The sequence below is a fragment of the Lynx canadensis genome, chromosome C1, assembly GCF_007474595.2.
Source record: "Lynx canadensis isolate LIC74 chromosome C1, mLynCan4.pri.v2, whole genome shotgun sequence".
In the NCBI taxonomy this organism is placed as follows: Eukaryota; Metazoa; Chordata; class Mammalia; order Carnivora; family Felidae; genus Lynx; species Lynx canadensis.
In genome coordinates, this window is record NC_044310.1 from 28666773 (window position 1) to 28694570 (window position 27798).

Sequence of the window (27798 nt, forward strand, 5' to 3'; positions counted from 1 at the left end):
CAAGCCATACCCTCCCCTGATCACCACCCACACGTTTGTCAGAAGTCACACGTGGCCCCAGTGTCATGAACACCTAGGTCTGGCAGCCAGGCTCTCGGCCGGGCAGCGGAAGGTGGCACAGTCTCTGTACGTGGCCAACCTTGGGATTCGCCAACCCGAGCAGTCAGGCTTTCTGCCCCATCCCTCGCAGGTGAGGCAACAGCCCTCCCGCCACTGCTCCACGCTGGCACTTATTTCTAGCCCAATGAAGCTGCCTCCCTGCCCTGGTCCACGATTCATCTTAGACCTGAACTTGGGCTTCTGGGGCCTGTCTTTCCCTTACTTGGTGTCTTTCACCATCCCTACCCCAGTGCAGTTCTAGTGGCTCATTTTGGAGATTTGGGTTTATATGATGTTGTTTTATCCCTGCCCACCTAGCCCACCACGCCCACTTCCCCAGTTTGCCCAGTTGAGGAGGCGCCAAAGGCAGAGTCAAACCCGCCTTGAGAAAGTAAATGTTTGCTGGGAAGAAATACAAGTCACAAGGTCCCCGGTGAGCTGCCTGCACCTCGGCCCCTGCCCGCCGATTTGGTTTGTTCATCTTATTCTGCAGAAAACCAACCCCTGACCCTACACCCCTAACTGGCTGGGGTTTAACAACTGGAGAGGTACCCAGACCTCACATGCAGCTCTAATTATTAATGGTTAGGCTACGGCCTGTAGACTGCACTTTAGTATTCCTTGTAAGTTAAATCCAAAGTTTGGAGGCCCGTAAACCCAGAAGAGGAAGTCAGCGAAACAAAGCTTTAATTTAGGGCAATCCGGGTGGGCCAGTGCAGCAAGATGACTCCATCATTCATTTAAATTTCACAAGGAACACACCTAAGGAGGCACTGACGTGTCCACTCGGTTGGAATGCCTCAAGCTGCATTCCCAAGGAGCCAAGAAGGACTCTCCTTAGTGGAGCTTTGACCCGACATCATCCCAGTGAAGGCTCCAAGGCTCCCTGGAAGAATCGCATTCCTACAGGAAGAGCTGTGTTCCCAAACATGCCCCACGCAGCTCTAATCTCAGATCTGAAGTCACAGCTTTCACCCTCCTCCGGGTGCCCTGAGGGGACTCTAAGACCCCACCATAAGAGCCTGGCTGGGCTGTCACCGTCGCGAGACAGAACTCTGCTGAGGTGTGCTGGTTCCAGGACTCCTTGGACGTCAAGCACCTACGTCCTGTGGCCAGCTAACAGACACAGCGACAGACAACTGAAGATGCTGTCACTTCTTCGTATTTTAAAGCTTAGGCCGTGTACATTACGTCCTTGAGATTTTCTCGTTTTTACACTTCTGTTTCAAACTGCTAATTGCCAGTGTAAGAGAAATGCCGCTCTCCGTTCTGTAGACCTCATCTGTTTCCGTCAGACGCGCAGGACATGGCTACGCTCTGGAGGAACCAAGAAGTGCCAGTGGACCCCATCACGGAAAGCCCTGGGGGCGGACAGACTGTTTTCACCAGCACTGGTGAATGGTTTCAACTGTCAAACCTCAGAATAAAAGCATCATGGCCTTAGAAATGCCAACCAGGCATGAAAAAAATGAACACAGTTTCTAATTGCCTATTTCTGTATAATTTAATAAACTTTTAAAATGTTACTGCTTATGTTTGAATTTTTTGTGTCTGTGTTTCTGTCCCTCTGAGTCATTGGTCTTCTTTTTGTTCCTGTTCCTGTTTTTCACGTTGTGTGTTTCATAGTAGCGGACGCCAACTTTCCTGGATTGCTGCTGCCGCGCTGCTCGCCTCCGCTGTAAAAAAAAAATGGCAAAGAAGACCAATCAATCGCGGAAGTCACAGAACAGGCCCCTCTGTTCCTCTGTGCCCCATTCCTATGCTGCTCTCCCAACCAGTGGAAGCAGCGCTCACAAGGGAAGGCTCCCCTCCCAGACCCAAGTGTGCCCTCCCACTGTAACCTGCGACAGCTCTACAGACTGTCGTCGGGTCATCCACGCTGGAATCTTTCCTACTGCGCTCCTGACCAGTGGCCCTCTGGTCTAAGGGTAAACACTTCCAGGAACAAGCTCTTCCCTTCCCAAGAAGGCCCATTCCAGCTCTGAAGAGCCAGTTACTACACTGAACTTCACAGAGGGCAGGGATCTGTCGGCCTGAACGGCTCTGCTCATCACAGAAAACCAAGGAGCCCCAAAAAACCAGTGGACTTTCTAGAGGACAGTCTACATGTTTGAGGGCAGCGATGAGAACTCCTAAAGCGTAAGACATGAACTCAAGGACCTTCATCCAGTGGGCCAACTCTTGATCCTGTCTAACCTCAACTAGGTCACTTAGGACTGGGGTTCCTAGAATTCAGCTCCAGACCATCACTTTTAGAGAGCGTCGTCTCTTAGCAAATGGATTTCTCCTCTCTACTTTCTAGACCTGGGTGAAGTTTAAGACCAAAACCAAGACCAAAACCACGTACTTCCTTAGATGTAAGCATCCTGCGAGTTTTATTTGAACGGTCCTCTTCCCTCTGTGCCTTCCGCTTCCTTCCCTTTTTGGTAGGTGCTGGAAACAATACATGAGCACAAAGAAAACAAACAGGAATTCTCTATTCAAAATGTGTCTGTGAATCCTAGGGTGGGAATGAGCTTGACGTGCTGGAAGACCAGTGTGCATGGAGCGTGGGTGGGCACAGCACAAAACAGGGTGAGACAGGGCGCCTGGGTGGTTCAGTCAGTTGAGCGTCCGACTTCGGCTCAGGTCATGATCTCATGGCCCATGAGTTCGAGCCCCGCATCGGGCTCTGTGCTGACGGCTCAGAGCCTGGAGCCTGCTTTGGATTCTGTCTCCCTCTCTCTCTCTGCCCCTAACCCACTCGCATTCTGTCTCTGTCTCTCTCAAAAATAAATAAATATTTAAAAAAAAAAAAAAAAACTATTCTGGAAAAAAACACAAAAAGAACAAAGTGGGGTGAGGCCGGGAGGGTGCCAGGCTAGGAGGGTCCTGGTGGGCCATGGCAGGATTGGCATTTATGTCATAGAAACGCACTCCTGATGTAGAAGCTGTGAGTCCCAACGGAGTAAAGAATAAATACCTGATCCACCCCCCTTCCCCCCAGAAAATCTGCTGACCCACCCCTAGATTATAAGGTTACTAAAGTACTCCTCTTACAGGAAGCTTCCTGAATTAATCCCAAGAAATGTGCAGAATAAAAAGTGAATAATCCAACCTGTATCATAAAGAGTACATGGTGCCAGTTACGATAAATATCTGTGTGGATGACGGCACGAGAGAGGACAGAGAGAGTAAAGTTCGATTCCCCATAGTTCTGAAGACGCAAATCGCATGCCAGTGGTTGCACTATTTTACCTGTATCTTCCACTTCTTCAGCTGCTCCTTGCTCTTCAGATTTTGCAAAAACCTTCTCACTTAGTCCCTTGGATATTCTGAAACAGAAAAGCCAGGTAACAAAGCTGCCCGCCAGCCCCCTTGACTGCCCAAATCACGTGCCCACCCGGGGGCTGTGACCACCTTGCGGACCACCTTCTGCGCACGGTTGCCACCCCCAGCCCGCCCAAAGCCGCTGGGCCTCTGCCGAAGCCTGAACTAAAGCTTCTCACACTTCACGGAGCTGCACCTTAAAAACCTACACATCACTTTTTAAAAATGGCAATAACTCCCTTTCACGCCCCATAGAGCCGTGGCTCCAGTACGCATGGCAAGTGTTTGAGAAAAGAACGAGCAAACCGCAATTGGTGAGATGAGGCTGCTACCTGACTGCTGAAAACTTCTTAGCTTTGGCTTTGTTTAAAAATCTCTGATATTTAGCGATCTTCTCATCCAGGGCTTTAATAACCGCCTTGGTGTCATTCTCCGTGTGTTCTTCCTGGGACTCCGGGCAAGACTCCTCCTCTTCGTCTCCTGGTAGCTCCTGTGCCTCCTCCTCCCCTTCGGAAAAGCTCTCAAGCTCTTCGTCAATATCCGACATCTCCAAAGGGACCAGGTCATCCCCCGAAAACTGAGGCACGACATTGATTTTGCCAAAGTTCTGCCGAACTCGTGCCAGGATCTGCTGCATTTCCGAGTCAGCGTCACAGCGACTGTTCTCTTTTTCCTTCTCAGTGACGGGCTCCGATGCTTCGCCTACAGCTGCCGTGATTTCCTCTTCTGGGTTCTTCTGGCTTGTTTCTGTGGGGACTTCCAACGACGAGGAGGATGGGAGCTGTTGAGGCCAAACAACGGGGTGCAGGTGGGGGAGAGAGACGGGATCAGAAAATGCCAACCGTTTCTGGCCTCACACCTGGCTCTCAAACGAGGGAGTCCTCCCCCCGGGACTAAAGAAAGTACTGAAAACCCCACACTGGAGTCGTGTCGTTCATCTCCCGGGAGCCACGGTGCGTCAAGCCCAGAAGCCGGCACTAAAGGGTCAGAGGGACTCGGCTGCGGGGCCCAAGGAAGAGCCAACTGTGGGTGTTTAACCAGTCACACTATCAGCCATTCTCCACAGTGTGCGACTCCCTCCGCCCCACCTGAGGAGGGCAAGGGACGGGGGTGCTGAGGTAAGTACGCACAAGAGGGGCGCACACAACTGCCCGAGAGCGAAAGCAGAGCACTGCTCGGGGCGCAGGGACAGGCCCCGGGAGGAAAGGTGTGACCGGGAGGGGCCGAGCCGGGGGACACACCTGTCTGAGGTAATTAAAGGTGAAGGAGAAGCTCTTGCCAGGCTTTATCCTGGCGCTTTGTGCTTGTAAGCATTGTTTTAACCTTGCAACGGAGACTCCTGGAACTTTAGTGATTTTTCCGAAGGCAAGGGTGGCTACACAAAGCGCTAAATAAGTCAGGAATTCAGAAAATTCAGGAAGTTGCATACAAAATTCGCAGGTACGTTTTTATACCTTTTTCCTCAGCTAAGCGTATAGCGTTTGCGTTCTGAAGGAGTGTCAGCCACTACCAAGAAGAATAAAAGAAGAAAATCGCACACTGGGGGAACTAATGATCTGACACACTCAACGACCAGACACGAAGAGTCCAAGATCGCCCCACCGTGTGCACACAGGGTCACAGCAGACCCTGCCGACGTCTTCCTCCCTCACGTCCAGCAGCTGGCAAACTCACGACCGTCCAGCGGCTTCCCACCACGTCGCCCTGCCCTCGCCCACGTGGGTCCAGGTCTGGGTCCGGGTCCGGGTCCAGCCCCACGATCTCTCCACACCGCGACCGCAGCACACTTGCTCCCACTCAGGTGCTCCGGGTGGGGGGCAGCCTCTGCCCGCACCCCTCTCCCCTCAAGATACCCACAGGGCTCCTGCCTCCTACCGTTAAGGGCTCCACCAAAACGCCACTTCCTCAGAGGCCACCCCCAGCCACCCCACGTACAAGAACACTCTCCCATCTCCCAAACCCACTTCCCTGGTCCTGTCCTAGTCAGTCACCGGTACCTCCCGACGGAACGTATTTATCTCTTTACTATCTGTCCCTGTAGCATAATAACGTATGTTTGGTCTTCGCACCAGAACTGTAAAACCCTCTGCATCTCCTGGGTACAGAAAGGTGTCTTTTGTTATTCATAACGAGTCCCTCTCCACCACCCCAGAGTTTATCTGATGAGATGCTCATGGTGGGGCCTTGCTTCAGAATGGGGGCTGGTCACCAGACGGACCAAGCACTTGATGAGAGGACTAGAGATGGAGTTTGATCACCAATGGCCAATACTTTAGTTAATCAGGCCTACGTAGGGGTGCCAGGGTGGTTCGGTCAGTTGAGCGTCCGACTTCGGCTCAGGTCACGATCTCACGGCTTGTGAGTTCGAGCCCCACATCAGGCTCTGTGCTGAGAGCTCGGAGCCTGGAGCCTGCTTCGGATACTGTGTCTCCCTCTCTCTCTGCCCCTCTCCTGCTCATGCTCTGTCTCAAAAATAAAACATTAAAAAAAAAAAAACAGGCCTACGTAATAGAACCTCCACAAAACACCCTGAAGGATGGGGTCTGGGGAGCTTCTGGGCTGAATGGATTGATATGCTGGGAGGGCACCATGCCCAGAAAGGCCACGGGAACTCCATGCCACCCACAACCCCACTCCGGGCCCTACACATCTCCTCCATTTGCCTGTTCCTGAGCTGTGTCCTCTACAATAAACTGGCTATCGTAAGCAAACCCTTTTCTGAGTTCTGTGAGTTGTTTCAGCACATTACCAAACCTGAGAACCCCTGAATTTGCAGCTGGCTGGACAGAAGTGTGGGTGGCTGGGGAAGCCCATCCGCAGCTGGCCTCTGAAGCAGGGACCATCCTGTGGGGCCGGACCCTAGACCTGTGGGCCTGTGCTAACTCTCGGAGATAGTACCAGAACTGAATTACTGGACACCCAGCGGGTGTCAGAGCATTGCAGAATTGGTGCGGACAAACGAAATGCATCTGGTATCAGAAAAAACCACAAGCTCCTCTGCCGGCATCCGTATACACAGAAGTGCGATAGGCAGGGACTCCTCTAGTTTCACTGCAATACCACCAGTGCCCAGCAGAGTGCCCAGCACACGGGAGATCCTCAGGACGCTTTTGCTGAATGAACCAATCAATGAGTGAACCAGGAACTGGGTATTTTTGGCTGTTTGGTGGCTTTAGGGGGAGAGGAAGAAAGAACACCAGTTTCAGGTATGGTGATGCTGAAATGCTGGAGAAAGTATTCAACTGGAAGTTTCTAGCTAATAACTGAAACGCGGAATGGATTTTAGGTAAGAGGGAATGAACCAAAGCTACACAAACCCGAAAGATCAGCATGGAAGTGAAACTTAAAGCCCCCTCTTCAAAAGACTCAGCAGAGCTCTGAAAAAGAGCCTAGAAACAGAAAAGCAAAGGGCCACGGTTGGAGCCTTGTGGTGGTCCCCTGCCAGGGGGAGGGAAATCCAACAGGAAGGAAGCTTCTCAATTCAGCCCAGAGGCCCCTAATCTAAGACTTCTTTCCCGGACTATAAACTGTACCACTCTCCTTTTCCCCCTAATTACCAGCTTCTTGAGGACAAAAAAGTTATTTATCCCTATACTCCCTGGGCCTGGCATATTGTTGGGCCTCACAAATGTTGAGTCAGTCTTGGAAATGTTCCTGTTCCTCAAGCATAAGGACAGACCCAGTATTGGAAAAGCACTTATAGTTACAGCCCTCTTTGTTCGAGGCCCCAAAGGCTGGTATTTAACCTCGGACTTCCACCACACATCTGCTTCCTGGTCTCCAAATGCCACCCCCACCCCCACCACCACCCCCCACAAGGTCATAGCCATGGCTCTATGGAAGGGGAGACACTGGCATGGACAGACCACACAGAAAAAAGGCCCTCCACAAAGGGAGGCAATCAAGGCACCACGCCTAGGGCAGGAAGCGTGCTCTCCAAAAGGCAGGTCTGCCCCGTTCTTACCTGGGAGGCTTCAGGGGGCTCTGCGTTGGGCGGCTTGACAAAGAAAGGAATCCGGCCCCTCTGCCAGTCATTGAGAACCATCTTACCCACAGTCTGCAAGTCTGGCTCTCCACCCTGAAATGCCACAGAAAGACTCCCCATTAAATTCACAGGCCAAAGCACCTCCTAGTGTGGGGGCACGTCAGCCGCCCCAGGTGCTTGTCACCACCGGCCTGCCAAGTTTCGGACCACTCCCACCACACATACCCACAAAAAAGGTCCTCGCCACATACACACGTCTGCCGTGTGACCTGCCCTGGTCTCAAGTCTCACAAACCCTCGCTCACCTTCAGTAACTTCCCAGTCCGGAAAGCTAGCTTCTCGAGAAAGTCCTCAGCATTCTCCCAAGAATCAATCTTGTATGTCTTGCTGATATATTCTGGCTTTGCCCGTTCAAGTACAGCACCAATGTGGTCTTCGGGAGTCTTAATTTTTTCAACTTGAACCTAGATGTTCAGAGGAAATTTCTGGCTTACGAGCTTTATATGGAAGCAGTGAAGTTCACATCTGTAACAGTATCTGAAAATAGATTTCAACAGCACGATGCAAGGGGAGCCTGGCAGGGGCCGGTCTCCGAGGTGGCCAGACGTGGTCAGGGGAAAGGAACACCACCACACAGCGTCCAGCCAGGGAGCCCGGCACTCAGCTGTAATCCCAGCTCACCACAAACTAACTGTGTGGTTCCTTCCGCAAGCAGTTCAAAGTTGGACTGTTTCATGCCAGTCGCGTACAGAAATGGTTAAAAGCCTGCCAATCCCAGGACACAAAGAGAATTCGATAGTTTAAGCAAAGAGGGGAGGAATGCGCGCAGGACGTATAGCCAGCAGCACTGGTTAAGGTCAAGTGGAACCATTTAAAGTTTTTGGTCATATTCAGAAACAAGTGAGGAAATGCCTGCCTGAGTTCCAAAATGACTCAACCCATAAACCCTCGAAGATGAATTATCACTAAACATAAACAGGCCCTGCTTCCCTTTGGATCCTGTGTGTAAACTACAAACTCTTTTGTGGGATGACATTGACCAGATATGCCCGTGGCTCCACTGACTCCTCAAACAGGCTTTAGCGGAATGAAGAGGCTGCCCTGCAGAGCATCACGTTCCTCAAGTTTGGTCAGACAGGCTGACCCCAAACCGCCTTCCAAATGAGTGAAACGCGAAGGTATCCAGTGTTCCCCACAGAATGCTTCCCCCAAAAGGCAAACAAAGAGCCCATCAGGACCAAAATACTCACCACTCCTTTTAGCACAATGTCTGTCTCTGAGTCTTCGGAGGGATAAACCACACCCGGACAGTCGATAAGGAATATCCGACGCATCAAGGTGATATACTGCCAGACCTGAAGTCAGTAAAAAGCCAGAGACTTCCCTGGGTCAAAACTTAAGAGCCCGATTTCACAAATCTCTGATGCTCACCAAGCTAGAAAGGGGTGGGGTCAGGGCTCAAAGAGAAGCAACCTGCTGAGTGATGAAGCAATAAAGCGTCTCCTCTACTTGGGCCACGCACAAGGTGCTTCCTCTAAGTACAGACTACAGCTTCCACCAGCCAAGAGTCTAAAATGAAGGCAGAGGCGGGAGGTCCGTGTGGTATCGCGTGATAATAATCCAGTAAACCTTCTCTGGTTTTTCAAGGTACTCTTGGGAGTCTAATACTGTCCGGCCCCTCCTCCTTTCGGGAGAACCACGTTGCTCCTCACTCTGCACACTCTGCATCTCAGGGTATGTCCCCCCAACTGCCAGAATCTACCATAACATCTGAGTTTTCTTTCATAACGCTTGCACCAAATATTCTTGGGTTAGTTTTGTTTATCAAAGAAAAAGGCTGGAGTGACCATTTAAAAGAGACTTAAATGTGAACGGCACTTCCCACATCGTGCCAAAGGCACACAGTGCCATACGAACCAGAAACTACTCTCAGTCTTACCAAAATGGGCAGAGACAACTCTGGTAACACTCCAAACTATTATATGGAGACCAAACTCCCATTGGTAGCCTTCACTCAAGAGAAGTAGGTAGAAATCTCCATGCTCTAAACAATCACCCTCTAGGGAAATACAATATGGAGAAGTAAATAAGGCACTTAAAGCCGGACGTACCTTTGTTTCGCCTGCAATGGGGGCCACACTGCAGACTTTCTTGGAGCGCAATGTGTTTATCACGGAGCTCTTGCCAACATTTGGGTAGCCAATGAACCCGACACTGATCTGCTTCTTGTCAGTGTGCAACTGTTCAAAAAGAGAATACACACCACCCACCCACACACACACACACACACACACACACACACACACGGTCATGAACATCCCTTGAGAAAGACAGGTTGTGTTACTTTGCTAATATAAAGAAAATAAGGCAGAAGGGTTACTAGAACTTGATCTAAAACCTAGACACATGCCACCTACATTGCCTGAGTGGGCTGCACACATACACTTATTAATAAATCAGACATGACTCATTTCCTCAAGTTGTCCATGTGCAATTGTTCTTGAATGTTTTAAGGTTAAAAGTATGTAGGTCGAGAAGCAAAGGAAGAAAGAACTTGTTAGTCATCAATTTAGAACATCATCCACGGATAAAATGTCTTAAGGGAAGAGAACCTCGGCAGATGGCACCAATTGGCAATCCCGTGACCCACCCCTCCTTTGCTCTGCACATTTTGCATCTGCATTGCCAAAAATAAATGACAGAAGTTAAAAAAAAAAAAACAAAAACCAACCTCAGAAGTTAGACCACTGGGTGAAAGTCTCAAGGAGACAGAACTCAACAACTGCCTAAGGCTAGTTGAGGACTTCTAATTCAAGATGGCGGACCCAACGTCCACACTGGCCTCGCTCCTGCCACAACCTCCACTAGGATGACAGCAGTGGGAATGAGCACATATAGGAACTTACAGAACCAGGCATATAAAACAAAAGAATGAGCTGGAGATGAGACAATAAAAACAAACCTACAGGGGTACCCGGGTGGCTCAGTCAGTTGAGCGTCCGACTTCGGCTCAGGTCGTGGTCTCGCAGTTCGTGAGTTCAAGCCCCGCATCAGGCTCTGTGCTGACTGCTCAGAGCCTGGAGCCTGCTTCAGATTCTGTCTCCCTCTCTCTGCCCCTTCCCCACTCACGTTCTGTCTCTCTCTCTCAAAAATGAATAAACGTTAAAAAAAAATAAAAAAATAAATAAGTAAATAAATAAAAACCTACAATGTTAATAAATCACTACCAGCTAAGTAGTACCCAACCTGGCTCACTACAAAGATGAAAGCTAAGTGACAAAGTTAGGAAAATTTACAACCCAGCAAAAATATTGCCCAAGAATCACAAAATGGGGAATGGGCAGGACAGCTACCACTGAGGGGGTCTGAAATCAAGACTAGCGAGAAGTCTGCAGAGCAGTGACACCACCCCACCCCGGCCTCCCCCACCAGGGGCACCTAGGTTCTCTGCCCCAGAACCTTACCAGATACTGATTTTTTGGAAATCCTACATCTCTGAAAACTACATTCTTAGACCTAAAAGGGAACCTGGACTTGTGGATAACAGTAGCTGAAGGCAAGTGTTCCCAATGTGATTAAATGAAAGTCTAAATAAATAAATACATGTTTTTAATGTTTATTTTTGGGAGAGACAACACGAGCGAGGGAGGGGCACAGAGAGAGGGGGGAACAGAGGCTCTGAAGCGGGCTCTGTGCTGACAGCACAAGCTTGGGGCTCAAACCCACAAACTGAGAGATCACAAATTGAGCTGAAGTCGACACTCAACTGACCGAGTCACCAAGGCACCCCACGAAAGTCTAAATATTGACGAGACCTCCAGGTCCCTACTCCCACTGAGCTCCCGAACCCTGCAGCCAAGGGATTATATACATCCCCGAGCTGGAGACTGGAAGATTCCTTTACGGGGAAACTTACACTGACATCTAGAGTGCCCTCCGACAAAATACTGGCTTTTAACCTAGTCACCTGACAGGGAAGTCCAGTATTCAATAGTCTACCCCCCACATAAAACTTCTATTGGTTGTTTTTTGTTTTTGTTTTTGTTTTTTTTTTTTGAGAGCGAGAGAGAGCAGGCGAGCAAGCAGGGGAGGGGCAGATGGAAAGGAAGAGAATCCCAAGCAGGCTCTGCGCTGTCAGCACAGAGTCCGACACAGGGCTAGACTGCACGAACCGTGAGATCATGACTTGAGCCGAGATCAAGAGTCAGATACTAACTAACTGAACCATCCAGGAACCCCTACGAGACTTTTCTTCAGTGCTTCACCCTTAGATATGAAGACAGGCGAAAATAACCAGACATCTGAAGTGTGACTCTAGTACTACAGACAGAAAAACACAAACTGGCAGGAAACAGAGTTAATATAGGGAAAGAGGAAAATTTCAAAATACCACCATCGTTACCATTCTCAGAAACAGAAAAGAGTTCATCTGTGAAACAAAAATGGGGCAGGGCAATTCTTTTTTTTTTTTTTTTTTTTTTTTTAATTTTTTTTTTCAACGTTTATTTATTTTTGGGACAGAGAGAGACAGAGCATGAACAGGGGAGGGGCAGAGAGAGGGAGACACAGAATCGGAAACAGGCTCCAGGCTCTGAGCCATCAGCCCAGAGCCCGACGCGGGGCTCGAACTCACGGATCGTGAGATCGTGACCTGGCTGAAGTCGGACGCTTAACCGACTGCGCCACCCAGGCGCCCCGAGGCAGGGCAATTCTTAAAAGTGAGAGGCAAAATAAATTTTGCGACAGAACAGCTAGATCATCAAGTCAAAGAAACTTCCCATAAAATAGAGCAAAACATCACAAAGGCACTGAAATAAAGAAAAAGATTCAAGAATTAAACCAAGAGAGCACACCCAATTCCTGAACCAGAGAAGAGCTGATGGGGTAGACGGCGGGAGAATTTCCAAGAAATAATACCGGCCAACATTAGGCAAAGTCCCATCCAACGCCTAACTCACTGAACAGTAAAAGACCCACCTTAAAACACATCAATGTGCAATTTTAAAACAGGAGTTTCTTTTTTAAGAGCTCCCAGCCACAAAGGACCAAGAGTTGGACTGGTCCCATTACTCAACAGCACAACAGAAGCCACCAGAAGACGATGCGCTGGTGCCCTCGGCATTCTGAGGAGAAACAGTGTGAGGACAGAATAAAGGTATTTCTGAAATGCAAGGTCTCAAAAAATGTTCCTTCTAAGCACTCCTTCTCCGGAAGCTTTTGGAAAATATGTTCTATTTAAAGGAGAGAGTAAACCAGGAAAGACAAAAAACCAAGAAAGAAGATCCTGTGTGGGATCCCTTGATCCCAACGAAATGCTCAGGGTGGCAGTGAAAGGGAACTCCAGGAAGAAGGCTCCGTAGCCGGTCCCGATGGGAAGGGAGGGGCCGAACACTCTCCAAGTCCCCACTCTAGCAGAGGATCTGGTGACACATTAGTGACAAATGACACAGAGCTAATTAACGCCAGAGAAAACAGAAGGTTCCATCAGAGAGGAATTACATTCAGAGTGCTGTGTGGATCAGTGGCGACTGATATCGTACAGTCATGACCACATAAACGCTGAAGGAAAGAACAATCTGGCCAGATGATGTAGAGCGATGCAGGGAGAATGGAGAGAGGGGAGTACGTGTGGGAACAGAACAGCCATAAGAAACTTAGTCCTCATTTTCCACAGCAGAGACTTAACATATAAATATCTAAAACGGCAGGTGGAAGGGCAGGAGGAGATGAGAAATAGAATCATAATAAGCATGTATAAAAAATACGGAAGAAAATACTAAAGGTAACTAACAGCCACGGGCCGGACATGTTCACTCCTGGGAATCGGGGAAGGGTGGGACAAAGGACACATGTACTTTGTCAGAAGCCAAGGTAGAATGAACTAAACACACGAACACCAAATTGAAGGTACAGAACGTGAAGCTTTGAGAATACCTACTAGGGCGACCTGGCTGCGGGGCTTCCCAGAGAACGACACAGGAGCAGGGACGGGCAGGATGCCCCGCAGGCAGAGGGGACAGAAACTGCACAGGCCTGAGGGCAGAGGTGGCATGGTAGGCTCACAAACCCAGGATGGGGAACACAGCATGGGGAGGGGGTCTGTTCTCAAGCAGAAGACGGACCGTCAGGTGCCAGGGACACGGCAGAAAGGGAGGCAATGCCGGTCAAAGATAGGGGCGATGGTTGAGCCAGAAAACATTTTCCAAAATCCCTTATAACCCCGAGGCTCTAGGAATTTTTACGTTGGAACACACACGTTAGGAACACATACGTCTAGGAACACACACTTCTCATGGGCATGATGGGGGAGGGGAGGTGGGTACCCCTCTGCCACATGCTGGCAAGACAAATGCTTTAATAGCCCCGCAGCTGCATGTTCCCAGAGATGGGTCAGGTCCCAGTACCTTTCCAAACTGCCGGAGAAGCTGAATGAATGCTCCTTTGCCGAAGGGGTTGGTAAGACTTGCATGGAAGGCAAGTGTCGGATAATCCTGGGAGAGGACAGCAACCCAACGTTTCTAAAGTGGGGAGAGAAGATGCTGGTGAGTTGTAACCTGTTTATTCACAATACAGGAAGAGTCGGAGCTTGAATAACAGACTGCATTTCAAATACACAGCTGCCCTAGGAAATGGTAGCTGTACTTCTTTAAAATGTGTGTGTGTGTTTTTTAATGTTTATATTAGAGACAGAGTGTGAGCAGAGGAGGGGCTGAGCGAGAGAGGGAGACACGGAATCAGAAGCAGGTTCCAGGCTCTGAGCTGTCAGCACAGAGCCCGATGCGGGGCTGGAACTCACGAACCACCAGATCATGACCTGAGCCGAAATCGAAGGCTTAACCGACAGAGCCACCCAGGTGCCTCAAATGTGTTTTGGTTTTTTTTTTAAATGAAAGTTAACACTTTGTCTTTTGTCTACGAACACGGACAGAACAATTACAAAAATGCCTTCGTTGCGACTAAATGCAATCGATGTGACATAATATGGGACAGGCCAGCAGCTGTGGCAGCTGTCTCCATGCGAAGGGGCCTCATCATCCGTCCAGGGGATACTGGCAACTGTGCCTTCACCAACCATCAGGGGATAAGAGATAACTCTGCCCTCTGTCAATGAAGCACATTTTACTTCTGTTTTCAGCAAAAACACTTCCGTGGCTACTATGCGAGAAGTGTGATACTTTACTGTCTCAAATCCTAAAAACCGTGAAACTGACTCATTTACAGAGAACTCAGCCTACGAGGAGCTGAGCGGCCTGGCAGTGGATTAGCAGCCATACTTACTGTTGCCCAGGTTGGAACAAGGTCACATTTGTTAAGAACAAAAATAAGGTGCTTCCAGGGTTTTTCCTTCTTCAAGTAAGTCTCAATGTGAGGGGAACGGGTACCCATCGGATCTCTAGCATCAAGAACTTGAACTACAACATCTGAGGAATCTACCACCTGCAATGCAAAGAGGCAAAAATGATTTGCTTTAGTGAAATGAGAAATGGGAGAGGGATGACATCTAAGGGAACCCAGGGAAAAGAAAGCAATAGTGAGGACTTCAAAACAGGAGTAGCCAATCCTGATGCCCAGTGATCAGAATTCAAAACTTTCTCCATCCTGTGAGTGTAAGAAACTTGAATTTCAAACAGGAAAACTGACTTAGGTGAAACCCACCTTACTTCGTGACTACTATCGATTATTGAATGGAACCATTCACTTCTTAGATTTCTAAAAGTTTCTGCTGCCACAGCTTTTGTGTATTGTACAAAAACCTAAAAAATTTAGTTTGCCTTCAGGGTGCTGCTTTCCGGTTATGTTACTGTTGGACTATGGGACTGTGCTTGAAAGCCTCTGTCACCAAGGTTGATCTCTAGCATGTGGACATAAAACTCAGCCAGCTGAAGAGTGCTGGACCAGGACTCAGGACACAGAATCTCCCACTAACCAGCTGAGTGAGCTGGGTGAGGAATTCAATCTTTCTAGACCTGTGTTCTCACCTGTAAACGAGACGGCTGGACTACGAAACTTAAAAATCCCCACACGGCTCTACCACATACGATAAATGTAAGGTCTGTGTATGGCAGCTCTTACTATTACGTGAGCAGTAAAAAGAAATCGAATGCAGTTATCGAGAACAATGGCAGTACATACGTGGGCACAACTATCCCGTTTTTGTGAGGGAATGAGGACAGAATGGGCAGCGGAGTTCGTGATTTGACAGATCTTCGATACGTCAAGATTACTTCTCTCATAGAAAATCACGAAAGCCAAGGGGAACGCTCAACGAGAAAGAACTCAAGTCTTACCTTATAGAGCTCACCCCATATTCTCTTGGACTGTCCCTTTTTATAGATCTCTTCTTGGGCTTCGTTTCTAAATAAGAAAACACTCAAAGTGAGCAAATGAAGCCCTACAAAGGGTAAGAGGATGTTTAGGGAAGAGCCGGCCATGTGCCACAGGAAAAGGGCACTAAAACTACTTGGAGACGGACCAAGAGCAAATTTAATTTAAAAAGTGACTATATCCAATCCAAACGTCCATCGATGGATGAATGGACTTAAAAATGTGTTGCAAACATAATGGAGTATTATTCAGAAACAAAAAAAGAATAAAGTACTAACACAGGCTACAACATGAATGACCCTGGAGACATTCTGGTAATGAAACAAGCCAGACACGAAAGGACACACACTGTAGGACTGCACTTACTATCAAGTACCTCTCACAAGGGTAGTCAGACTCCTAAGAGACAGAGGTAGAATGGTGGCCACCAAGCACTGGGGAGAGCACGGGAGGGGACGTTACTGTTTAATGGGTAAAGACTTTCAGTTTGGGATGATGTAAAGGATTCTGGCAGTAGACCCGGAGCAGGGACGGCTGAATAACCATGTGAACGTACTTAATGCCACTGACTTGCAGGCTTAAAAATGCCTGAAAAGATAAAATTGTATGTCCAGTTTACCACAGTAAAAAATGTAAAATTTAAAATAAAGTGACTCAAGAAATAACAGGCGTTGGCAGGGATGCGGATAAAGAGGAACCTTCACGTACTGCTGGAGGGAATGCAAACTGGTGCAGCCACTTTGGAAAACACTATGGAGGGGGCGCCCGGGTGGCTCAGTCGGTTAAGCATCTGACTCCTGATTTCAGCTCAGGTCACGTTCTCATGGTTCGTGAGTCTGAGCCCTGGTCGGTCTCCGTACCAACAATGCAGAGTCTGCTTGGGATTCTCTCGGCTTTCCCTCTCTCTCTGCCCTCCCATAACTGCGCTCTCTTTGCTCTCAAAATAAACCTAAAACCAAAAAATCAGTATGGAGTTTCCTCAAAAAATTAAAAATGGAGCTAGAGAGTGTAATGCTAAGTGAAATGAGTCGGTCAGAGAAAGACAAATACCATGTGATTTCACTCGTATGTGGAATTTAAGAAACAAAACAAACTAACAAAGAAAAAAAAAAAGAGAGAAACAAACCAAGAAACAGACTTTTAACTAAAGAGAACCGATGGTTACCCAAAGGGGAGGTGGGGGGGCGGGGGATGGGAAAAATAGGTGAAGGGGATTAAAGAGTACACTTACCATGATAAATAAATTTAAAACATTTAAAAATCTATGGGGCGCCTGGGTGGCTCAGTCAGTTGAGCATCTGATTTGAGCTCAGGTCATGATCTCACCAGTCATGAGTTCGAGCCCCGCGTCAGGTTCTGTGTGCTGACAGCTCCGAGCCTGGAGCCTGCTTCAGATTTTATGTCTCCCTCTCTCTCTGCCCCTCTCCCTCTCATGCTCTCTCAAAAATAAACATTAAAAAAATTTTTTTAAAGAGAATGGTATATCAATTAAAAACAAAATTAAAAAATTTTAAACCATACATCATACATAAAAAATATGGAAAAATTAAAACAAATATTTTAAAAAGCAACTGTAATTAGGCAACATGTCATAGAAGATTATGAAAAGGATTTGCCAAGACCTAAACCATAATCTACACTCCCATATGAAGTGAAATTTTTCTGATAAGGCTGAGAATCTGTTTATCCACTAGCCTCACAGATATTTACCCAGTGTCTTGGAAACAAAACCAGTTTTCTTCTCCCCCCCCCCACCCCCCATTATATACTGCACCTTTGGGAGGGGGAAAAATTCACATCAGCAGAGGCACACAAAGTCCAAATACTTATTTTTATTTTAATGTTTATTTTTGAGAGAGAGACAGCACCAGTGGGGGAGGGCAGGGAGAGGGGGGAGACACAGAATCCGAAGCAGGCTCCAGGCTCTGAGCTGTCAGCACAGAGCCCGACATGGAGCTCGAACTCACGAACCGTGAGATCACGACCTGAGCCGAAGTTGGATGCTTAACCTAAGGAGCCACCTAGGCACCCTCCAAATACGTCTAAGAAGAAATGAACTTGCTACCTCTTTTGCTTGGCCTCAGATGGCCTGACTTGCTCTCCAGGAGACGCACAGTTAGAAAACAGGCTGCCGACAGCACTGGGGCAGCCCTAGTGCAGGTGAGCAACAGCACCTCTTTGCTGAGGCATCTGGGACACTCACGAGCAGTGAAGAGGGGACACGGCAACGCTTTCTGGAGGGCACCGGGCAGCTGCCTGTCAAAAACACGCATGCTGGGGCGCCTGGGCGGCTTGGTCGGTTAAGCGTCTGACTTCGGCTCAGGTCATGATCTCACGGTCCGGGAGTTCGAGCCCCGCGTCGGGCTCTGTGCTGACCGCTCAGAGCCTGGAGCCTGTTTCAGATTCTGTGTCTCCCTCTCTCTCTGCCCCTCCCCTGTTCATGCTCTGTCTCTCTCTGTCTCAAAAATAAATAAACGTTAAAAAAAAATTAAAAAAAAAAAAAAACACGCATGCTCTCTGACACAGCCATTTCCCCCATAAGAATGTATCTTAGGGGAATAATTAAGGAGAAAGATTTAGTCACACGGATGCTTTACCCTAGCCTTATTTACCACAGGGCAAAACTACAAACAGCATAAATGTTCCACAGCGGGACTGTAGATGAGTACTACCACGGAAATCTATTTTTTTAATGGAAATTTATTCTTAATAATTTAGAAAAATATATTAAAATAAAAAGTAAGTTCAGGGCACCTGGGTGGCTCAGTCAGTTGAGTGTCTGACTTTGGCTCGGATCATGATCCCACTGTTCGTGAGTTCGAGCCTCGTGTCGGGCTCTGTGCTGACAGCTCAGAGCCTGGAGCCTGCTTCAGATTCTGTGTCTCCCTCTCTCTCTGCCCCTCCCCTGCTTGCACTCCGTCTAAGTAAAAAAACATTTAAACATTAAGAAAAAAAGGGGGGGGGCAAGTTAAAATACACTCTTAAGGGGGTGCCTGGGTGGCTCAGTCAGTTAAGTGTCCAACGTCGGCTCAGGTCATGATCTCACGGTCCATGCGTTCGAGCCCCAAGTTGGGCTCTGTGTCGACGGCTCTGAGCCTGGAGCCCGCTTCAGATCTGTGTCTTCCTCTCTCTCTCTGCCCCTCCCCCGCTCATACTCTGTCTCCCCCCGCAAAAATAAACATTAAAAATTAAAAAAAACAACAACACTCTTAAGGTATTATAAATGAAAACTGAGTGTAAAAAAGATCCAGAATAATATATCTAACAGTGACTAATTCTTGATACTTTTTGGGCATGAACTCTATGAGAATATGATATGACAAAAGGTATCAATCCTTCTCCTCCCCCTCCACAGCAAACATAAAAATAACAAAACACTGCCACCTCTACGCATGTACATACATTTCCCACATTATCTTCAGAAGGTCACAGGAAATTCAAAGACCATCCATGAACCCCCAGTGGTCCAGAGTCTCTGATTAAGGAAGCCCTGACATTGATGATTTTAACAATTTAATAACATGGTCGGTGGGACTAGGAGTTCTTAGTTTTTGTTGCATTTCTAATTTAACTGTATATTCTAAATTGTCTACGACAGAATCTACTGCTATTATTATGAAGAAAAAAACAATCATGAAAAAAAGAGACCCAGAGAAAACAAGCCACCTCAGAAATTATTTTCCATCTGGCCCCAACGTCACAAATTTTTCTAGCGTAAGGGAAGAAGATCACTATCTAGGAGGTAAGCACCAAGCTTCATATAGGTAAAATAAAGGTACAAAAATATTTTGTTGCAGGGCACCTGGGTGGTCTGTTGAGTGTCCAACTCTTGATTTTGGCTCAGGCCAGATCTCAGTTTGTGAGTTGGAGCCCCAGTCCGCCTCTGCGCTGACAACGTGGAGCCTGCTAGGAATTCTCTCCCTCCCTCCCTCTCTCTGCCCCTCCCCTGGCGCATCTTCTGTCTCCAAATAAACTCAAAAAAAAGTTTTGTTGCACAAGAGCAAATGATGAGAGCAGATGACACCCAAACCGTACCTCACCCCAGGGTCTTCAGTGACCAGGTCACGATCCTTGCCCTGGTCGTAGCTCTCGCTGGACATTTCTGCATTTTCTAGAAGAGACTGCATATCACTCGCAAATAAGTTTGGTCGCTTCCTCTGTGACTTAGGGCCGAATGTAGTTTCAAAGCTTTCGGTGTCAAGAATGTGCACCTTGGAGTTCTAAAGAGAAAACAGAGTTTCATGTAAAGCTAAGGAAAGCACTGAGCAAAAACAGAAAGTTTAAAACCTACCCAGGAAAGGCTTTCCGCTTTTGTTTTTTCAAAGCTCAACCCATACCAAAAACTACAACAGGGATGCAGCCTGGTTTCAAATTTGAAATGCTTAAATAGCAAAAGCACTTGTTCCCCAATCCTAAAGTTCTATAAGCCTCCTTGGAGAAATACAAAAGTAATACAAAGAGTCAAAGCAAATATGTGTAAGACTTGCCAAAAACTCTGCTTTATTTCATTTATCATAAACTTTAGTCATATGTAATTACGGCCACAATGATAAAAATTAACTTTTCTTTTCTTTTTTGAGTTTTCAAACAAGTGCATAAAATTCGCCAAATTCACAGATTTTGTCAAGGACAATTATACTCAAATTTGTGTTCTTTTTTAAACCAACTGTAAATGCCAACTTTTTCTTGGAAGTTCACTTCTTTCATGGCCAAAAGGAATTGCTTGTTTTGTAAGATGCATTTTAGTTTCAGATAACATTTTTCCTAATTTAGGTAACGTTTTTATTAAATGCACATGGAAAGCCTTCAGATGAAAAACATCTAGCAGAAGTCCAAAGTAATAGTTTAGATGTGATAAAAGGAATCTGATACTAACTAGAACTTGATGTGCCTGTAAAGAAGTTACGGGCATAGGAATTTTTGAAGTAGGATAAAAGTCGAAGTCTGAGTTAGGATCTAACACGTAACAGAACGTTAACAGACGGCAGAGTATAGCCTCAAAAAAAAAAATCACCCTCTGCCCCTCAGTACAAAGCTCCTCTGTGAGCACCAGCCACTAAACACGGATGACGGACCGGCCCCTATGGCTTCTGACCTTGATCGCCCCCTCCAATTCCTAAAGATCCTTAAGCTGTTGTCATTTTTTTTAGATTCCCTAACCCCTCTCTTAGTTCAGTTTTATAGGGGAACCAGGTACTGATGTCAGCGGGAAAACTGTGACCAAAGTTATTCTTGGAAAGCTCAGAAATAACCTATCAAGTACAGTACACACACAGATGTGTGTGTGTGTGTGTGAGCCCATACGTTAACGAGCATCATGCAGCTATAGCAGTATTTAACAAAGCACACAAATAAGCGACAGTATTTTTGCTGGACTGCTACAGAATTATAGTAATTATAACGCACAGGTAGCTGACAGTGTAAAAGTTAAAGCATATATGATTGGACTCCCCTGTGCAGGGATCTAGGATTAAACTTTATAAGGAGCAGTAGATACCACACTAAAATAAAACAGGGAAGGTTTTTCAAGGCCAAAGCAGTAAAGGCATCCCGTACTCTTGAGTATTATCTGCATCAAAATACCAGCTGACCGGTGCAGCTGTCCATCCTTCACCCTATAGATCAGATACTTGGCACTGAGTTTTAGAAGCACTGAACAACTGGAATGAGCAACAAAGCAATAAATCCATAATAAGCCCTCTCTGTTCTCCTCGTAAACAAGATTCAATAGTTTGTTAAAAGATGGCTTTAGGGAGAACAGACCAAGAGAACAAGGGAAATGAGCAACTTGTCTGTGGTTCGTGAATTACACTCATGTGTTTCCCTGAAAGAAAACAGTCATTCCACTAATAGGTGCCATTCTTCTAGTCCGTCATAAAACAAAGCATAATTGACAAAACCTGAGGCAATAACCAGGCCTTGGTTTTTATTTTGTTCTGCGAGTAAACAATTTGCTTTGAACTGTTTAATCCATGCATGCATGTCAATGTTTCCTTCCCCTCCTTACATTTGAACTGAGGCTTACGTACTGGCTACATTTCTGAGAATTAATATTCGATGCAAGTAAAAGCGTGCAAACATGAGGCCATTTCTTTGGTTCTGTGTGAAACTCATTCCACTCAAGCAGAATTCAGTCCTCACTGTCCTTCAACCACAGTGGTTAAGAACCAATCTGCCCAGCACCCTTTCCTTCACTAGAAAGAATTCCAAGGGTCTCACAGAAGCCCAAAGTACATAACACCAAAGGCCTCCCTCCTACCAACCCAGTCCTAACTCTACATTTCCCCGAAGTTTGAAGGAGTTACCACTTAAACCAGTTTGCCTACCCAAAAAAACCCAAAATACAACTAGTATTAGTAATAGCCATGATCTAGTCAGCTCTAATTTACGGCAGTGGGCTATGACCTCACTGTATGCCAAATGCTTCACTGGTCACCCAAGGAAGTCGGTTTTCTTGACTTTATAGCCGGGAAGTGAAAGCCCATGGAGATACCTAAGGCTCTAGGAAGGGGAAGAGCAAAGGCTAAGTGGGACCTGACTCCCAAGCCTGCGCTCTGATCCACTAGGTAATGCGCCCTCCTGACACAACGCAATTCATACTAGGGTAAGGCCCTAACACAGATGAAAGGAGAAGTCTCAGAAAGTTCATCAGTACTGCATTAAAGCCACTCTTCCCTATGGAAAAACACAAAAGACAAACATGTTAGAGCTGGATCGGTGTGGAGTGTGCCCACGAAATTCCATTGCCAGGGATATCCTCCAACTTACGTGAGGCTGGATCCGATCGTGGAGAAGAGACATGGGTAGCTTGCTTTGCTTCATGACAACTTTGTATGGATCCTTCATAACTGTGCCCATTTCCTCTTGAAATTTTTGTAACGACGACTGTTTAATCACACGTGTGTTTCCTGTTTTATGGAAGAATGTTGTCATTTATAAACAACTCCTTTTTGATTCTGCATCCTTCTTCCCAAAGACACAGGGAAAGGCAAGACTCTGTTACCCTGGCTTGCCCAAACATCCGATACATCTGTCCCATGTAGCCATTTTCAAATTTAAAGCGGGGGGGGGGGGGGGGGGGAATAAAACAAAAAAACTGCCTCTCCTGCACTCATACACTATGAACTAATCCACCAACCACACACACAAAGGGTTTCAAGAGTTTTCCAAGCCCAGTTTCCTGACTGGATGAAACTGAAAAATCAACATCACTGAATGGAACTGAGATTTGACAACTATCCTATACTTCCTGTGAATCTGGCAAAGAAATCTGGAGCCAATCACAGCTGATGTACTCATATACAAAGGGAATCTTGAAGCACAGAACCTGAGTCACAATTACTGCCTTTAGAGTTATGAGGGTTTGAAGGGACTATTGAGTTCACCAATAAATCCATGCAAGGGAACAAAATAAAGCTACATAACACCAGCTGGGGAACTCCTTGTAAGTGAGGGAGTCTGAAATACATATTCAATGAAACAGCATGGGCAGCACAAATACAGAACTCAAGATGGTGAGGGCCAAGGGGTCGCTGGCTGCTACACTGCCCACGTCTTCCCCCACCTAATCCCCACCGCAGCCCTAGGAAAATAGGGACTATTTTTATCCCCATTTTAGAGACAAGGAAGTCAACCAACAGAGAAGCCTAATAACTTGCCCACGATCACAGAAATGGCAGAATTAGGATTCACACCCAGATGGTCTGGACCTAGAGTCACAGTCTCCAGAGAGGCTAAAACACCTCTCTAAAACGTTTTCTCGGACACCTTCCCGTGTTGCCGCTTCCTAGAGGGTATCCCCTCAAAAGATGTGAGAGACACTCAAAGGTAGTTGTCATCTGCCTCCACGCACAGAGGTCAAACACCAAGCAAACCATGGGGTGTGACCTGACGTGCCCACGCACCTAGCAGGGACTGAGAGAAAGCCCGGCCTCACCTGGAGGCCGACTTTCCAAAGCAAGAAGCCCTGACTCCGCTCTCTTCGCTCCTGGGAAAGGCCAACAAGAGACCCTTTCACGGCCACTGTAGGTGCCCATGAAGAACTGTTTCAAAGGAGCTTCTAGCCAATGCACTTGTGCTTCGAGTTAAAGGCACAGGCGTTACCTGCAAGGCACCCTCCGGGCCACCGGAAAGGACGAGATGACAGCTCTCAGGTTCTGTGAAAGCAGGTCACCAAGGACGGACTTATCTGTTTAAGAGGGTTCACTTACAACGAACAATGAGCTCTTTACACAAAGAACTTGTTGAGGGGCCGCCTGGGTGGCTAGGCCGGTGAAGCGTCTGACTTCAGCTCAGGTCATGATCTCGTGGTTCGTGGGTTCAAGCCCCACAGTGGGCTCTGTGCTAGCAGGGCGGAGCCTGCTTGGGATTCTCTCTCCCTCTCTCTCTCTCTCTGGCCCTCCCCCACTGGCGCTTTCTCTCTCTCAAAAAAAAAAAAAAAAGGAAAAAAAAGAAGAAGAACTTGTTTCTGGAATCCAACACCGCCACCACTACTTTTCTTAGCACTTTTCCCACTACGGGTACTTCTCATCCCTTTCTCCTATAACCCCTGACAGTACTACTCGCCCAAAAGCTTCTGCCTTTTAGACCCCTTTTAGGCCTACCTTTTTCCATACAGCACACATTCGGTAGAACAAAGTGACAGGGGACAGTGACAGTACTCACCAAACCATTTAATATTTGGCTCCACTCTTGCCACCGTGCCAGAAGCCACGGTTGACTGATATTGCAGAGGCTTAATCACTTTACCACGACTGTTCCTAAATTGAGGAAATAACAGATTTTGGTTGATGACAGAAGAAAGGCAACAGAAAAGCTTGGTTTACAGAATACCCTTTCCATCAAAAGGACCTTTTTTTCTTTTTCTGGTTTTAAATGATCATGAAATACAGATTTCAGTAAACAAAAAGTACTTCTACATTTGAAACAGATTGTCCAAAAGCCATTTAAACCTCTTGCAACAGAGCACGTAATGATTTCTGCTGGATGAATAACAAATAACGCTGATGTCTGAAAATCTGTTTACTGTTTGTTTGCTTTTTTTAAAAAGAAAAAAAAAAAAAAACGCCACATACTTGAGTTTCTGCGGTAATTATTTGAAGGCCGGTTTAAACGAGTTTTAAGTAGAGGGTGATTTATGCTGGAACTCAAAATTTTAAAACAAACAGCAGAGTAGGTGACTAAGGAAAATTAAGTTCATTGACATTTGTGCTTTAAACACATCTTTCAGAATGGATGAAGAATCTAATTACCAAACAAATTAAGACCAGCTAGCAAAATGCCATGGTCAGCAAGTCCCTGTGGTAGAGGCTGCCTCAGCAGAACTCCCAGTTGTGATGAGTTTCCAAGTGCCACAATGTTGTGCTCTAAAGTTTCGCATTAAAAAACAAGTTTTCTGGCTGCTTTCATAACTACAGTCCTATATGCTTTGTGAAAGAAAACCAGATTTCTAGCTGAGGGATATGTAACTTGAGATTTCATGTGCCATTCGTGGAGGGCGAGGCTGTGAGGAATAAAACCTCGATTTGTCCTACAGTCTTGTGACACAATCACTGTTTCACCACCCACTACCCACGCCTTTAACTGGAACCTTACAATTTATCATAACAACACCCATATAAGATGACATCTGAAAATACACTACTGGTATTTGGGGAAAGCGGGTGTGGGAAGGTCATAGGTTATGAGGTCTCAGCTACAAGTCCGGGGCACGAAGGGAAAGGGGGCATGGCAGTGTGCAATGCTCACCTGCGTTCCTTCTGCCTGTACATATTCAGGCGCCGGATTGTGGCCCGGTCCCTCATGTTCTGGCCTCCTGCTCCCTGTACTCGATCTAGGAAAGACAGAAGTCGACCGCAAGCTATTTGATAACCAAGTTTAAATATGCTCATTGCCTCAAACACACCAACTAGCTCAAAGTAGGCAAGCCGCTGCCCCGCCTCACTGCAAAATATCTACTCTCCCCTACGTCGTCCGGACAAAATTATGATCACCGGAAGCTACGTGGTATGACAAAGCTGACCTAACCTCTGACCCTCAATATGACTGTGTTTGATAAGAGTTAATAATTGTGAGCATTAATCGTGGCACTGTGTGATCCACAGTACAGGCATCATCTCATGTAATCCACGCAATAACCCTATCAGGAGAGACATTATCCTCATTCTGCAAGCTGAGAAACTGAGGCACAGGTGGCCAGACGCCTTGCCGAAGATCACACAGCTACTAAACGGCAGAGCCAGAATTTAAACAAAAGCATTCGACCACTGTCTGTGCTGTTACTAAGACACCTACCTCTGTGGAACCGATACGGAGTGCCTGCTGTATGCAAGGCACCACGGAGACTACATATTTTGATACCTAAGTATTCCTTATGTACCAGTTTCTTAATTTCCTAATGTTTGAGTTTAGTTTCATCAACAGCAACATAGGTAGCAAATCTTGCCTTACATCTGAGAGAGAGAAGGACAAATAAGCATGTTAATACTGGCCTAGCTCTTCCCGTTGGGGATGTCTTCAAGTCACCTGCCTACTCCTGAAGTGATGCAGTAGAAAACAGGCTGAAATCCCAGTGCTGACGGCTCTACTCACCAACTTTGCCAACTGTGATGAGCCACTTCCCCAATTTTGGCTCTGGCTCCTCACCTATACAACACTGTAACCCCTAAGGGCCTTTTTGGGTCCGACATTCTGAGATCCCAGGGTACAGAAATTGCATAATTTATCAGCAATCTAGGGAAAGCATTCAACATCAACTAAAGTCATCAAAAACTTTAAGCCACATTTAAAAAAAAAGGATTATTACGGGCACCTGGGTGGCTCAGTCGGTTGGGTGTCCGACTTCGGCTCAGGTCATGATCTCACAGCTGGTGAGTTCGAGCCCCGTGTCCGGCTCTGTGCTGACAGCTCGGAGCCTGGAGCCTACCTTGGATTCTGTGTCTCCCTCTCCCTCTCTACCCCTCCTCTGCTCATGCTCTGTCTCTCTCCAATGGAAGGGACTCCCCCAAAGATTATCTTGTTCATCCCGCAAGTGGAAGCTCAGCAAAGCGCACAAACATCTCCAAAAACATCTTCATTGAAATGATCATTATCCGTCCACCTGCAGGGTTTCCGTGCGCTTTACCAGGTAGGATGACTCCAACAGCCAAATGTACAATCCCTTTCTCATTTAAATGGTCAAAGCTAGAGTGGCAGGCAAGTGTGGTCAAGTGTAAAATGCCAGCTGGGTCGGCCTACACCACTTTTAATCTGACTATCCAATTAACTCCTAATCATACAAGTCTGAAACATATTGGGAGAGAGGCTGATCCACCTAGGAACACAAGAGGAGGTCGAGATAACTGCCGTTTCCAACTCAGAGCTTCCCAGTCTCTGCATTTCACAACTGGAGATGCCCCATGGCTGTCAGGCCCAAGGGTTCACTTTCCCCGACTTTAGAACTGGTGCGTGGCACCTGGCCCTGAGAGGCGTGCAAGATGTCAGCCCTCCTCAGTGCCTGCGAATGAAAAAACCACCTTCTGCCTTCTCGTCCCCAATAGCCACTCGGCTCGAGGCCACTCCAAGTTATTTGCCACCCGGGTATCCCTCCTCCCCCTCGATCCCCTCGGAGCCCTCCCTACCAAGCTTCCTCCAAGCTCCACCCTCCGCGAGCCCCGCCGCCCGTACCAGGGTTTGTGCTGGCCTTGGAGGGGTTGATGGTGCTCCGTCCTTTGTACTTGGGCTTCACCATCTTGCCGACGGGACGGGCACCGGAGCGCTAGGTCCGGCCTCTGTCGAGTAAACGAGCTCGTAACTTTCCAGGTCCGGCCGAAACGACCCGCGGGAACCACGCTGGACCACGTGGGCACGGGCGACGTCACTTCCGCTCGCGCCCTTCGCTTTCCCGGCACGACTTCCTGCGAACGCACGGCGCGCGCCGCCGCTCTCCTGGCCCCGCCCCCGTCCCGGCCGCTTAGCCTTCGCGGTGCGCAGAGCCCCGCCCCTCTCGCTCCCTAGCAACCGCCAAGCTGCTCCTCCCTGGCGGCCTCCTAGGTACCCTCACTTCCCAGGCCAATGGCACAAGCTTAAGTTCAATTATCTTC

General features: G+C 47.4%; 1 protein-coding gene across 1 annotated transcript; it reads right to left on the reverse strand.

Annotated features, from left to right (window-relative positions):
• Positions 1-1577: 1577 nt before the first annotated feature.
• GNL2 (G protein nucleolar 2) lies at positions 1578-27574 on the reverse strand. Its single transcript, XM_030325064.2, has 16 exons — positions 27383-27574; positions 25466-25550; positions 24383-24477; positions 22487-22626; positions 19754-19938; positions 15682-15748; positions 14672-14830; positions 13798-13911; positions 9505-9633; positions 8644-8748; positions 7699-7857; positions 7373-7486; positions 3741-4189; positions 3337-3413; positions 2447-2532; positions 1578-1775 (listed from the first exon to the last, which is right to left on the reverse strand). The coding sequence occupies exons 1-16, from the start codon at positions 27444-27446 to the stop codon at positions 1623-1625; spliced, it is 2181 nt and encodes a 726-aa protein (XP_030180924.1). The 5' UTR covers positions 27447-27574; the 3' UTR covers positions 1578-1622.
• Between the last annotated feature and the right edge of the window lie 224 nt (positions 27575-27798).